This window comes from Oryzias melastigma, linkage group LG21 (genome assembly GCF_002922805.2).
Source record: "Oryzias melastigma strain HK-1 linkage group LG21, ASM292280v2, whole genome shotgun sequence".
Lineage (NCBI taxonomy): Eukaryota > Metazoa > Chordata > Actinopteri > Beloniformes > Adrianichthyidae > Oryzias > Oryzias melastigma.
In genome coordinates this window covers 17011197-17024439 of record NC_050532.1, presented here as the reverse complement: position 1 = coordinate 17024439, position 13243 = coordinate 17011197, and the positions used below count along the sequence as shown (strand labels likewise).

The 13243-nt window shown below is 35.9% G+C and overlaps 4 protein-coding genes and 1 non-coding gene across 6 annotated transcripts in view; 3 read left to right on the top strand and 2 right to left on the bottom strand.

Annotated features, from left to right (window-relative positions):
- ankzf1 (ankyrin repeat and zinc finger peptidyl tRNA hydrolase 1) overlaps positions 1-3273 on the bottom strand; it is a gene marked incomplete in the record, with an annotated part of 4937 nt that extends 1664 nt beyond the window's left edge. The window contains 8 exon segments of the mRNA XM_024286567.2: positions 841-994; positions 1078-1187; positions 1733-1941; positions 2029-2131; positions 2205-2323; positions 2395-2535; positions 2649-2780; positions 2843-3273. Of these exon segments, the coding sequence (XP_024142335.1) occupies positions 841-994; positions 1078-1187; positions 1733-1941; positions 2029-2131; positions 2205-2323; positions 2395-2518 (819 nt within the window).
- Positions 3274-3943: 670 nt separating this feature from the next.
- LOC112155123 (filamin-A-interacting protein 1) lies at positions 3944-6809 on the bottom strand. The gene is made up of 5 exons (XM_024286573.2): positions 6044-6809; positions 5835-5935; positions 5078-5215; positions 4217-4341; positions 3944-4142 (listed from the first exon to the last, which is right to left on the bottom strand). The coding sequence occupies exons 1-5, from the start codon at positions 6155-6157 to the stop codon at positions 4090-4092; spliced, it is 531 nt and encodes a 176-aa protein (XP_024142341.1). The 5' UTR covers positions 6158-6809; the 3' UTR covers positions 3944-4089.
- On the top strand, positions 6186-6258 carry trnak-uuu. Its single transcript has one exon. It is a non-coding gene; the product is annotated as a tRNA-Lys (tRNA).
- A 988-nt stretch (positions 6810-7797) lies between the features above and the next one.
- On the top strand, positions 7798-9496 carry LOC112155121 (high choriolytic enzyme 1). The gene is made up of 9 exons (XM_024286572.2): positions 7798-7881; positions 7963-8005; positions 8073-8135; positions 8238-8393; positions 8495-8612; positions 8729-8907; positions 8989-9070; positions 9152-9276; positions 9376-9496. The coding sequence occupies exons 1-9, from the start codon at positions 7822-7824 to the stop codon at positions 9390-9392; spliced, it is 843 nt and encodes a 280-aa protein (XP_024142340.1). The 5' UTR covers positions 7798-7821; the 3' UTR covers positions 9393-9496.
- Positions 9497-9624: 128 nt separating this feature from the next.
- Positions 9625-13237, top strand: LOC112155120 (high choriolytic enzyme 2). 2 transcript variants are annotated; one of them, XM_024286571.2, is made up of 9 exons: positions 9625-10412; positions 10488-10539; positions 10626-10685; positions 10769-10921; positions 10997-11114; positions 11259-11437; positions 11527-11608; positions 11694-11818; positions 11911-13237. In XM_024286571.2, exons 1-9 carry the CDS (start codon positions 10344-10346, stop codon positions 11922-11924), a joined length of 852 nt encoding a protein of 283 aa, XP_024142339.1. In that variant the 5' UTR covers positions 9625-10343; the 3' UTR covers positions 11925-13237. The 2 variants fall into 2 exon arrangements, with proteins under 2 accessions (XP_024142339.1, XP_036065498.1); XM_036209605.1 differs by having other exon boundaries at positions 11694-13237.
- Positions 13238-13243: the final 6 nt, after the last annotated feature.

Here is a 13243-nt window from a genome sequence, read left to right as displayed (position 1 = left end):
AATCGGTTAGTCGACTAATCGGGTCATGCAAACTGGATATAAAACATACATCTTAACTAACCATCTATAGCTATAAACTTACTAAAACGTATATCTATAGCATTACCTTTGATAATGCTGTAATCTGAATTTGACAGCTGAAGATGCTGAACTTAATAGCTGAAATCGCTGACGCTAATAGATGAAACCGCTGAAGCTGATGGCCAGCTAAAATATGCCAAATTGGCCTGAAAAAAAGCCTAAATTATCTAAAACAGCTAGCATGTAGATGAAATATTAGCTAAATGCCAAAACAACCTAAAAACAAAAGCCTAGGTTAGCCAAAATGGCTAGCAAGCAGCTGAAATATTAGCTATACTTTAAATTTGCCAATAAAACTTAAGAAAATCCTAAGTTAGCTAAAATAGCAAGCATGCAGCTGTAATATTAGCTAAACTCCAAATTAGTTTAAAGAAACTGAAAAAATCTTAATAAGCCAAAATAGCTAGCATGCAGCTGACATATTAGCTATATTCCAAAATAGCCTAAAAAATCTTAATAAATGCCAAAATAGTCCAAAAAGCTATCATAATGCCAATATAACTTTCAACTTTACTACACTCTGACTCCATATAATATAAATTAATGACTAATCGACTATTAAATTAGTAGTTGACTTTTTTAATAGTCAATTAGTCCTCATTTAGCCGACTAATCGTGACCGCCCTAGAAGTAGAAGATAAAGAAACTTTCTTTTTCTTAAAGAAAAATAATCTGCTTCTGTTAATAAATCTGGTTTTTAGATAGACTTACAGAAGAAAAATGCAAACATCATTAGCATTCACTTAAAATGAGAGAGACCTTCACAAGCGCCGCTTCGTTGTACCGCCTCAGAGCAGCTCCAGCAGACTTCGGTGCATGACTGCGGTTCTGAGAATCACGCAGGCCCTGAGCTGTTCCTCTTTTTGCTCGCACTGTATATCTGTGGAAAGTCTTGTGCTGGAGGACTTTTTGCCTGAAACACAAGCACAGTGTTTACTTACACATCATTAGTCATGTACTACCAAGATGAGAAATAGAAAAACGTTTTAAACATACCCTTCGAAAACCGCACCAGCAAAGTGGCCTCCTCCTGTCATTAGGATGACCCACACGGTCCCTTTATTTATCGCCCTCAGAGAGGACACAGCATCATTCTCATCTTCAATCTGGAAAATTGAAAAGACTGGTTAAGTTACAAGTTTAAGACACACTGTGGAAAATTTTTAACAGGCTCTTGTGGCATTTTTCTGATGGTAGAGGGCATACAAAAGAAAATTAAGCTTAAAATTGCATTTCTGGGTGCAGTGGTCCCTCTTTTGTTGCAGGGGATACATTCTGAAAATAAATTGTGATCTGTGAAATCATCAAAGTAGAATTACAAATATTTACAGCAGTAAAACCCCTCATTCCCACACACTTTTCTCTCTTGTTTAAACTCTCATAATTTCAATCTTAAAAGAAAAACAAATCAAGTAGTGTAGAATGAATCTGAAGGTGATGAAGATTAATTTCTCTGGCAAGCTTCATGGAAAAGGTTGATTGGCAAGATCAGCAGCCAATCAGGATGCAGAACACAGTGCATTGTTTAAAAATGTTTTAAAAAGAAGCATAATCATAATTAAAAGCCCACTGGAAACACTGAAAACAGATCAAAAGATGATCGGAGTGGGTCTTTAAAAAGTTCTGTAAAGCTGTATCTGCTATGACTTACCTTTCCCTGCAATACACAGCGGTACACGGACAGATATTCCCCTGCAGAGTTCTGCAAAACAACTTTGCTAGCGAGCCTGCCAGTGATGGAGTGGGACGAAACAGAGCTCTCGTGGTCCGTGCCAGGGAAGTCACTGATCACCCCATCCTTACTGTCCGAGCCCTCGTCTTCTGAATCAGACTCGGAGCCTGAAATACTCGACAAGTCTCCTGGAAAGTTAAAAATAAGAAGTATTTGCACATTTTCTTTGGTCAAAATGTGTGCAGAAGTGTATTGGTGTTGCATTTGCCCCTCACCAGCTCCAGTCTTCTTTTCAAACTCCTCTGCGTTGAGAGGAGGCAACCCGGCTATTTTTTGTCTCAAGTTGAATCGATGCCAGTCCAGTTTGTAGTGCTCCCTCTGCAACATGCATCACACAGCAACATTAGACTTTTCACTACAACACAGGATAGTGCAGCGATGCTGTGGTCACCTGTTCCTCTTTAGTGTTAAAGGAACACTTGCAGGCTGAGCAGACCATCTTGTCTGAAACCTCTCGAGGAAGATTGTTCTCTGCCCTTCTGTCATCCTCTCTACTGTCATCTTGCAGACCTGTACAACACAAAAGATGCACTTCAAACAAACAACAGCACATTTTAAGGCACAACAACTATCATACATACAATCTGGAGCAGGTTTGGAGTTCCCATCCTCCTTGAGAGGAAGGGAGCTCACCTCCTTTAGCTCAAAAGCCTCATCGTTCGGAAATAAATCAAATATCGATCGGGAGAGGGAGACAGCGGTCATTGTTTACGTTTCCAAACCTGGAAAAACGACAAAACACAAATAACTTAAAAGCCATCTTTACAATTTTCTTTGAAATACGGAGTAAATCGCAATAATTAAGAACTGCCACTAGACTGAAATATAACTTTACCAAGTGAATGCAGGCAAAACGTCCTACGTTTCGTCTTGTCGCTGGACTTTCGAACGGCACGTGCGCTAGCATCTGGTTTTATAGCAGCGACTGACCCAAATGACACACCGCCGTGCTTCCGGTTTAACTGATCTATTGTGACATTAAAACGTAAGAAATTTGACCTTCAGTGACTTTAAATGAAAACTTCTTACCATACAAGACGACAAGCTCAAACAGTAATCGGACATGCTGAATGAAGTAAGCATAAATAGTTCTCTTACTTCCTACAGCATAGTACGGAAGCCCAGGAGCACCAAAAATGCAAATGTATTTATTTATTTATTTTATTTTATTTATTTTTTTTGCTTGCACAGTACAGTGTTTTAGTAAATTGTGGAGCCCACGTATTATACCTATATAGTGACTATAAAATGTGACTGGAAAATATAATCAAAGATCGTGGGAGTGAAAAAAAAATCTAAAACATTTAATTTTACAAATTTTGAAGTCCTGAATCTAAAAGAATAAAAATAGTCATTCTTCATTTCCATTCAAATTGGATCAGGAATATAAAATTAAGATAACTTTTTCCAGAGATATTTTGATGTATTTTACTTCCTCATAATGTGCAAAAAAAATCTAAAAGTGGTTGTAATTGAATTAAATCAATTAAATATTTTTTATCAAATTAGTCCAGAGGAAAGTGTCATTTCCATTATTCTAACATAAAGTTTTTAAACATTCAATGAAATTTCAGTTTAGATGACAGATACATTTTTTGAATTTGGCTGAAGTATTTCAATCAAGTTCCTTTTAAGCACAATTATTAGTTTTCCAATATCAGTAACAAACTGCAAACTATGACTGAAACTGTCTACATTTTTAAAACTCCTAAACATTATTGGTGTTATTATGCATTTAATGTGAGAATATGTGCTGTGATTTGGCCCTGAATGATCCTAAGAAAAGTCGAATGAAAAAAATGAACAATGTGAGAACAGATACTTCAGTATTGATGTGCCATAACTGAATAAAACCATTAGCATTTAGAAAATGAAACATGGTCTTGCTATTTCTTGAAGGATGTAGAGATTTTACCATGTGCTTTTAAGCTCCAGGATGTATTTTAACTGCTGCGAGTCAGAGGTTCACAAGTGTTTCACTAAAACAACTTTTAACTAAATCCTTTTTCTTGATCATTTGTTTATTTGGCTGTTTTAGCTGTAACAGGGTAAAAAATTTAATAACCTAATATATTTTACTTTTAACCAAATCCATGTAAAAGATAAATAAAGGAAAGAGCAAACCACAAATGAAAAAAACAATCGTTTATTAGGTTGTAACAAAAACCACAAAAATACAAAATCATTAGAGCATACAATGATGTAGAAAATTGTTGAAATTTTTAAAAATTTTTACCAAAAAGTCTTATATTAAAAAAAATTCAACAAATGAAAGTTTACAACTTTTTCTGATTTCTTTTTGATTTGATGGTTGGCACAGCAGCTCGACCTGCAAACAAAGTGGTTAGTGTAAGTTTCATGTATAACAGCATTAAAGCTTCCACACCCTAATATTATCCATACCTGCCCTATGTTGTTTCTTGATCTCTGCCAAACGCTGTTTCACTTCTAGAATTTCAGCGACAAGGTTTTTTGCCTTATTTGAGGCCGTCTCACTCCTTTGCTGTAGAAGACTTATTTCATGCTTCCTAGGAAAACAAACATGACTGATTTTAATACATCGACTGAAATTTGCAGAAGGCACTCTTAAAAAAAATAAAAGGGGATTTTGCCATTTCAAAAGGATTACAGCTGTCATGTTAAAAATCATTGGGCACAGGCTCCCTACTCTGCTCCATTCTGATGCATCCACTAGAAGAGGACCATAAGTCATAATTTTTTTTCTCGTCTGAGCTGGATAGTCAATATTGCTCGCCATTTCTGTTGCACCAATAATCGTAGGTTGGGGGTGTGAAGGGCTGTAAGCTAGTGGATAGGTCTGTTATGGGAGAGGGGAAGGGGGGACGGAGTTGCTCTGTGCCAACAGTTCCGCCTCCAATTCCGATGCAAACTTCTAATGAACTACATGCCACTCTACAGAAACTATGTCCTAAAAAACAACAGTTTTTTTTTTTTGGGCTAAAACGTCATAAATTAAAAGATGATTAACAAATGTGGTAAGTGATGAATGCAGATGTTTTTTATTCTTTTTTAGGGGTTTCCTTCTGTCTTTTATTATAATCAGTAACTTGGTGGCTCTTGTAGACTTTTTATTGTATATATTGATGTGAGAAGATGTCATGTTTTATCTGCATGTAACTTATTGTACTGTTATCCTGTTTCTGTATTGTTGATGCCAACTCAGGTTGTCATTGTAAATGAGAAATTGTTCTCAATTGACCAACCTGGATAAATAAATGTTCAACAACAACAACTTAACAATACCTTTCTGCATCAGGTTCTTCATTCAGCTGCTCTGCCAGCTGCATTTCTTCCTGCAGAATTTGGCCAAGTTGCTGCAGTGCATCAATTTCTTCGCTTTTTCCCATCATCAGTTCCACCCTTCGTGCAGTTTCCTTCCTTCTGTAAAGTTTTTTTAAAAAAGAGCCAGAGCTAATCATTACACTATCAAATCATGTTAAGGTTTGGAACTGGAGAAAAAGTAACTGCTGCAAATTAATCTTGAGTTAGGACGACTACCTGTTTGGATGGACATATGTATCCAAACTTTTGATTGTTAATGTACATTAATCCTCTTTGCATTAATGTAATTAGTCCAGAGAAGCCCAACGAATTGGTTTTGTTGTCTTATTTAAAAAAAAATCCTCCAAAATCCCTTCACATTTTTGGAAGCTTTTGCATTTTATTAAATTAATATCAGGATTAAATGAGTAATCCTTTATTTAAATAACTAACAAAATAGAATACATATAAGAAAATTCAGCTAAAACAACATTTAATTATTTAATTGTGCATAGCTTAAAAAGAAAATAAAAAACATAGGAGGTCTATGGCAAACATGTGCAGATAAAATAACACATTATGTTAGTGCTAATGGGGTGATATACAAACATTCAAATAAGTACTAGCATAAACCAGCCTTTTGGTGTTTGTTAGCTTGCCCTGGAGACAAAACCATTAGTTGAAATTTAAACCAAAAATCTTAGCTCGTACTTTTCTAAATGCAGAGCCAAACAAGTACCTTTCTATTAGCTCTTTCTCAATTTGCCCCCGTTTACTTTGAACATCTTGCAGTTCTCGAGCGCTTTCTTCGATAGCATGCTGCAGCTCTGCAATCTGCATCTGTAATGGAAAAAAAGTTACAAAGACTTGATTCTAAGCAAACGTTTGTTGGTTCTGCAAAATGTTTAAGTAATTGACAATGTGACAGCTTGGTGCCTGTAAACATACCGTAGACATTTCGTGGATAAAAGGAATGTTGTGGAAGGGAAATCTTGGCATCTCCAGGCGTTTTGACAGCTTCTCAAACCGTGTGGTAGCACGTGCTAGCTCCTTTGGGTTCATAAAGAGAAGATCCGGTGCGCTGTGCAGAGCCCGGATAGCTCAGTCGGTAGAGCATCAGACTTTTAATCTGAGGGTCCAGGGTTCAAGTCCCTGTTCGGGCGATGCTTTTTCTAAATTTCATCTTTAGTTTCCCCTCCAAAATACTCTCGCTTTTGAGTATGAACACATGCATTCAGAATATTCACAATAAATTGTTTTTTTTTTTAATCCATTAATTTTTTTTTCCAACACATGCATTCAGAATTTTCACAATAAATTGTTTTTTTTCTAATCCATTCATTTTTTTTCCAAACACAATTTACCCTGTTTTGTATTGATAGTCTTACAATTTTGTTTTATTTTATATTAATATACATATATATACATATGTTTCATATATAATCTTGTCTTGTGATATACACTAATAAATGTGGATATATTATTTGACCAGTCTTGTAATCTGTCCAGTAACAAGCTTTACCTGGGGTGTAGATTGTACTCTGAATCAAATAAAAAAATAATAGTTTATGGAAATAATTACATTTTGATTTTTAATTCTTAAAACAAAAAAGAAACCCTAATGCTGTATAAGTTTACCTGCAACACACCTATTGTCATTCAATACAACAGAATGGTTTTGATATTGTGTATGTATCAAAATTTAAATAACTGAATACATTTGCTTGTGCTGCTTATATAACTTTAAAAATAGTAATAAAAATAATAGTTCAATTTGAGAAAGGACATTTGTATATAAAAATAGGGTTTTCATAAATTCTTTTCATAAGACTAAAACTAAATTTGACAAAGTACCATAAAAAAATCAAACTCTTTTGCAGCATACAATAATATCTTGTTGACTAGGAGTTTTGAAAAAAATAAGAAAATTATAAATAAAAGACAAAATTAACTAAAATTTACTTCTCCATTTTTATAGAAAAAAGTTTGTATGCAACTTTAAAACAGGTTTTCATTTTTTCAAAAACATTTACATTTAGGAATTACTTATATAATAGTTTAATGTATTAGAAGTTGTATTTATTAATTAAACTCAAGGAGAAACAAGGCTTGGATTTATTTTTATTGCATTAAGAAGTAATGAGAGAAAGAAAAAATATATTATTTCAGCCCCTAAAGTCATGTGTGAGCCAAACTCTATTCATAAATAATATTCTACATCAGACATAAATTAAGGTGTAATTCTTCTTGCATGCAAGAATACATATTACTACACAAAAATAAGGTATTTAATGAATAAGAGCTTGTGGATAAGAATATGTTTTTGTCTGAAAGCAGTAGCAGAACAGAGCACATGAACCAAGGGTAGGCTTAGTTTCAGCAGAAAGAAAACAGTACTCCTGGTAAATGTACACAATGTCTAAAGCCTAAAATTGTACCAATCTCGTGCCAAACATTAAACCGTTTAATTTAAAGCTACTCACTGAAGTTGAGTTGTTATTAAACACAATGGGACCTCACATTATGCTCCTGCAGAAGACGTTCTTTAAAAAAAAAAAAAAAACTAATAGGGGATTAAACTCACTCACAAACAAGTGCCAGGCATCCCTATAATTTACCTGACATAATCACAGGTCTTATGTCAGGAGTGTGACTGCGAACACCTATAAAGCTGGGAGTTTGTCTAAGTCAAAGGGCAACACGAGGGACATATCTGACTGGTAGAGATGGAGCAGATTATCCTCCTTTGTGTGCTTTCCACCTGTCTTTCAGCTGTGCATGCTCAGGTAAGTTTGAAACTGTTTTCTTTTCACGATCAGAACCACTACTAACACATTTTCTTTTGCTTTTGCTTTGGTTTCTCTCAGAAATTTCTGCTGAGCCCAAAATGGGTCCCTCTTGGTTACACAGGTATGTCCAATTTTGTCTTTAAAGTTACAAAAAAGACCACACAATGACTTTGTTTTTCTTCTCCAAGAACCTGAAAGACATAAAGAAGGAACAGCAATGGACAAAATCATCAAAGCAAATGAATTCCACGGTAATTTGCGTACAATTTACCTCACATTTAGTAGGAATTTGTTCAATATTTTGTGGTATAAAACAACTTATTTGCCTGTTCCATGCATGATCTCTGTGTCAGCTTCTCGAATCATTGATGGCACGACTACTCTAAGAGAAGGAGATATTGCAGTTTCCACCGGAAGGCGCTCTAAGATCTGCTTTGCTCGCAGCTGCCTTTGGTCAAAATCAGTGGATGGACACGTCTACATCGCATATAACATCTCACCTGATTACAGTATTCTTTTAAAGTTTGATAAAAGCATCATAAATAATATTCATTTACATTTTAATGTTTATTTCATAATTGTTTATCATTTTTTTCCGACAACTAACCAGCTGAGGCAGAGGTAAAGCAGATAAAAAAGGGAATGGAGAACATAGAGGATGGTACCTGTGTGCGCTTTGTTCCTCAGACCCACCAGAGGGACTATGTTGACATCCAGCCAAAATCTGGGTAAGAGCTTAACTCTTCTTTGTTCCTAAAGAACTCCTTTAGTTAAGGATATTTCTTTTCAAAACAAAATGTGCAAAGCTTAGTTTTATTGCTGCTGTCTTTGTGTCTAAATCAAGGTGTTGGTCCTACCTTGGTGCTCGCGGCGGAAGGCAGACCTTGTCTCTCCAGAATCCTGACTGCATGCAAGTTGGAGTGATTTCCCACGAATTTATGCACGCTCTGGGCTTTGTGCACGAGCAGTCCCGCTTTGACCGTGACAACTACGTCACTGTCATGTGGCCAAACATTTGGAGAGGTAATTTCAGACGTTTGTGGAAATGGTACAAACAAAAACCAGAGTGTGGACTAAGAGTGTGACCAATTCTGAATCCAATAGATCGGCTGAGGAACTTTGAGAAGTTTAAGACGGACAGTCTGGACTTACCATACGACTATGGTTCAATCATGCACTTTGGGATGTAAGCTTTTATTTTATCTATGTGGATAAATGATGTTGCAAGATTTCCTGCAGTTTAAAACATTGAATGAATCTCGTTAAGGTATGCTTACTCAATGGATGGACAACCAACCCTTATTGCCAAGAACAACAGGAACATGAAACTTGGCCAGGCAACATCCCTCAGTCACATCGACAAACTGAAAATCAACAGGCTTTATCAGTGTGGTAGGTGACAAATAATACAATTTCTTGAGAGAAAATATTGTGAAAACCATTTCTTAACACGTGAAACTGATTTGGAAACTCCTTTGTGTTTTCCTACAGGTGTGAAGGACGATTAGGAGCCAAACAAGCCGAGGGAAAAAACTGGAATCCTTTAAGAGCCAATATAGTAAAGCACTGTAGAATCGTGCATGCCAGTTGAATAAATATTGATTTAAACTTGTATTCAACCTTTTTTTGTGTGTATTTGAACTTGACACACCCCTTTTATTCTGAAAAGACGGAGGGCAAATTTGTACAAACTCGTCCTGTTATAAGGTGTAGCCTACAAATAAATGCTAGAGAATATAATTTGAAGAACAAATGTAATCTTTTAATGTATTAGAATGAAAATAGAACAAATCAGATCTGTACAAATCACTTTTGAATAAAAATGCTTGTGGATTTAGTACATGGGTAATGCCAAGTTTTTCTTGATATCTTCATTAAAAATCTTCATTTTTATAGCATCATAAGATACTTGATGCCACTGCTGTATTGTCACCATGGAGACAGTTTTGCAAACACACCAAAACCTCCCTGACTCCTCAAAACAACCCCCCCGCGGATAAAAATAGTGATAATATTTGAAGGAGGATCAAATCTTGTTTGTATATGTTTACCTATGTGACAAAATAATTGCTGTCATTATCATCTGATAGTATATCATGAAATCACAGGTTGCCCGCTCAGTCAGACTCAAATTGCGGGTCTGCCGGCTGGGTGGAAACCTCCTCCTCTAAGAGCAAGTGCTGACTTATAGCACATCCAACCACAAGTGCCTCACTTCTGAAAGTGCTGAATAATGATGGTCAGCATCAGGACCACCTGTTGGGGATTAGTAGTGACTTGAGTAAATTACACCCACCGGATGATAAGAGGTCTTGACCGTGCTTCATCACAGATGAGGGGCCCAATCAGTACAGAGCACAGGAGGAGATGTGGGGTATATAGATTGAGCAGAGGTGGGGACATCATTGAGGTCTTACTCTGGAAGGCAGCAAACGAGTGAGGAACTCTTAAACATAGCTATGGTTTCTTCCATGGTGCTTCTGAGTGTCTTTGGGTTGCTCACCCAGGTGGACATGCTTCCAGTTAAGGTCAGTATTAAGGAAAGTATTTTCCACTCATTTGGATTGATTTGTCGTTAAAATGCGCATCAAATGCTTTTATAGAACTCGACTGGTATAAATGAAGGAAAAGTGAGGATGAGAAGGAAATACTCAGGTGAGTCGTAGAAAAAGTGTGCCAAAAAACTGATATATTTTTACTTTAAATTCTCCTTATAATGAGATTGTTTTCTACGATTTTAGATGAACTCTCAGATTATGAGGACGAAACTGCCATGGATCAAATCCTGGAAGTCAATAGCAGTAAGAAAGTAGTCAATTAGAGACAAATGCATTTACACTTTCACAGCATTATAAAAATTTGTGAAAAACTATATTTTCGTCAGGACTGCGAGCCCCCAGAGGAGTGTCTATCAGAGATGGAGACATTGCGTTTTCCTACTTACGCAGTGCCGTAAATTGCCCAGGAAATGCTTGTCTGTGGCCAAAATCAGTCGATGGATTTGTTTATGTACCTTACATCGTCTCTCCACTTTATGGTAAAAATCTTTCCAATTGTTAATATTGTTTACAAATGCTTTCCTATTTACCTTTTTTATCTTTTGCTGTTTAAGATGACATGGACAGAATCACAATAGAAACCGGGATGCAGGACATTGCTTCTGGAACTTGCATTAAATTTGTTCCTCGTACCCATGAGGCTAACTTCCTTGATATTCAGCCCAGATATGGGTGAGGCTGATTTATTCCTTTTTTTGGCATTGAGAACCCAACAATTTCTAATTGAAGGACTGTAAAGTGCAATGAATTCATGATTTGTCCAAACATATATTTGAATATAGTGAATATCCAGTTGACTTTTCTCTGTGTGCCAAGATGCTGGTCATTTCTAGGGCAGACTGGAGGAAGCCAGACCCTGTCCCTGCAGAGTCCCGGGTGCATGTGGTCAGGAATTGCTGCTCACGAGTTCATGCATGCCCTTGGCTTTGTGCATGAGCAATCTCGCTCAGACAGGGACCACTTCGTCACAATTGTATGGAAAAACATCATGCCAGGTCAGGATGAAGATGAAGGGGTGGCGTTAATTTACAGTTAAATAACTCATTTAATTCTAACTCATTTAATGCTCTTTTTTTTGTCAAAGATCATGCACATAATTTCAGGAAACAGGTGACAAACAATCTCAACAGCCCATACGACTATAGCTCAGTTATGCATTACGGACGGTAAACCTTTTCAATCTAATCACACGTTCTACACGTTAATGCTAAGGTGTGACCATACCATATACTTGATGTATCTTTGGCTCAGGTATGCCTTCTCTGGGGATGGTGGGCCAACAATTATCCCCAGACCAGATCCTTACATTCCTATTGGCCAACGAGATGGACCCAGTGCTCTGGATCTGCATAAAATAAATGTCCTGTATGACTGTGGTGAGTTAACATTTCCCAATGCATTAGATAAGAGGAAAAACAGTAAAAATTATGTTTGATAATTACATTTTTCTCTCTGTTTTTCTCTGTAGGTGCGAATGAGTGAACGACTTCACACAACTCTGCTGCCAAGTCCTGCCAGACATGAACACTAGTGCATTGTGCCTTTATGATTAGATGACATAAGCAACATTTTAAAGAATTTTCTGTAGTAATAACTGAATACAATTGCTAGATATGGACTTATTTTATTTCATATTGCATCAATTTGGTAAAATATTTTTGTAGCATTTGAATGCTGTTTATTAACTGTTAGTAATGCTTGCCTTTTAGCTAAAAGCTGCATTCCAGAAATGAAATGTCATGTAAAAATCTCCCTGGGACTCATGTATGAGATTATGTTCAATCTCCCAGTTTGTTTTCATTTCAATAAAAATTATTATAAAGAATGCATTTAATATTTTTGAACAGAGAAACCCATGAACTTGCAATAAAAAGAACAAATACCTATTGAAAATGAAAAGTAGGAATTAAAATTATGCATATCTATGAAAAGAAAATGTTAGACAATTCTAAAATGGAAATATAGGGTTAGAAAAAAGAACATTTGCAAGACCAGGCAGGAACGAACAAGAGAAACTGGTACAGGTCAGACAAATTTGGATGATTGAAGTCTGTGTGCTTCAAGAAATCAGAATAAACAAGAACAACAGGTCATCAATGCTTACAGGGTATATGGAGCAATAATATTAATTCAGGTCAGGAATTTTAGAGAGGCTTTTGAATGGTCAAATATTTAGTAAAAATACACCCATATTTAGGAACAAATTAATTTATGTACTAGTCAAATACTGCTCCAAATGATGTAGGCATTTCTTTCTTTTTTTAAACGTATTATAATTCTGTATCTAAGTCGTTAATAGTCAGTGGTCCTTTCTGAACATGGAAATGTAAGCAAATTAACCAAACATAAAGATATTAATATACAGTATGTTCCTGGTTTGCATGGTTTTATTGAGCTATGTAGTTAAACAACTTATTTTACAAGCATGGGAAGGAGGGTTTGCTTTGTCTCCTTTTACTGCAATAAATGTGATTTTTGATGGATAATAAACGAATGTAAATAATATTTGAGAATTCCTCATCTAAATCCTTTAGAAACATATTATAACTATTGAAATATGAGAGCCGGTCAAAAATTTAATGTTACAGAATGCTGAAACCAATGGCTGAAACTAGCAAACGTGTAAAATAAATAAATAAATAAATAAATAAATAAAAATTGAAGAGAAAAGAAAAACTCCAGGATTTAAGCATCATTTCCGGTTTTTAGGCCCACCTGCTGGCCGGATGTTGAAAGTTTTCACCAATGGGAAAAGCTTGAAGGCGGAGCAACTTTGATGACATCACAATCATTGCGCACAC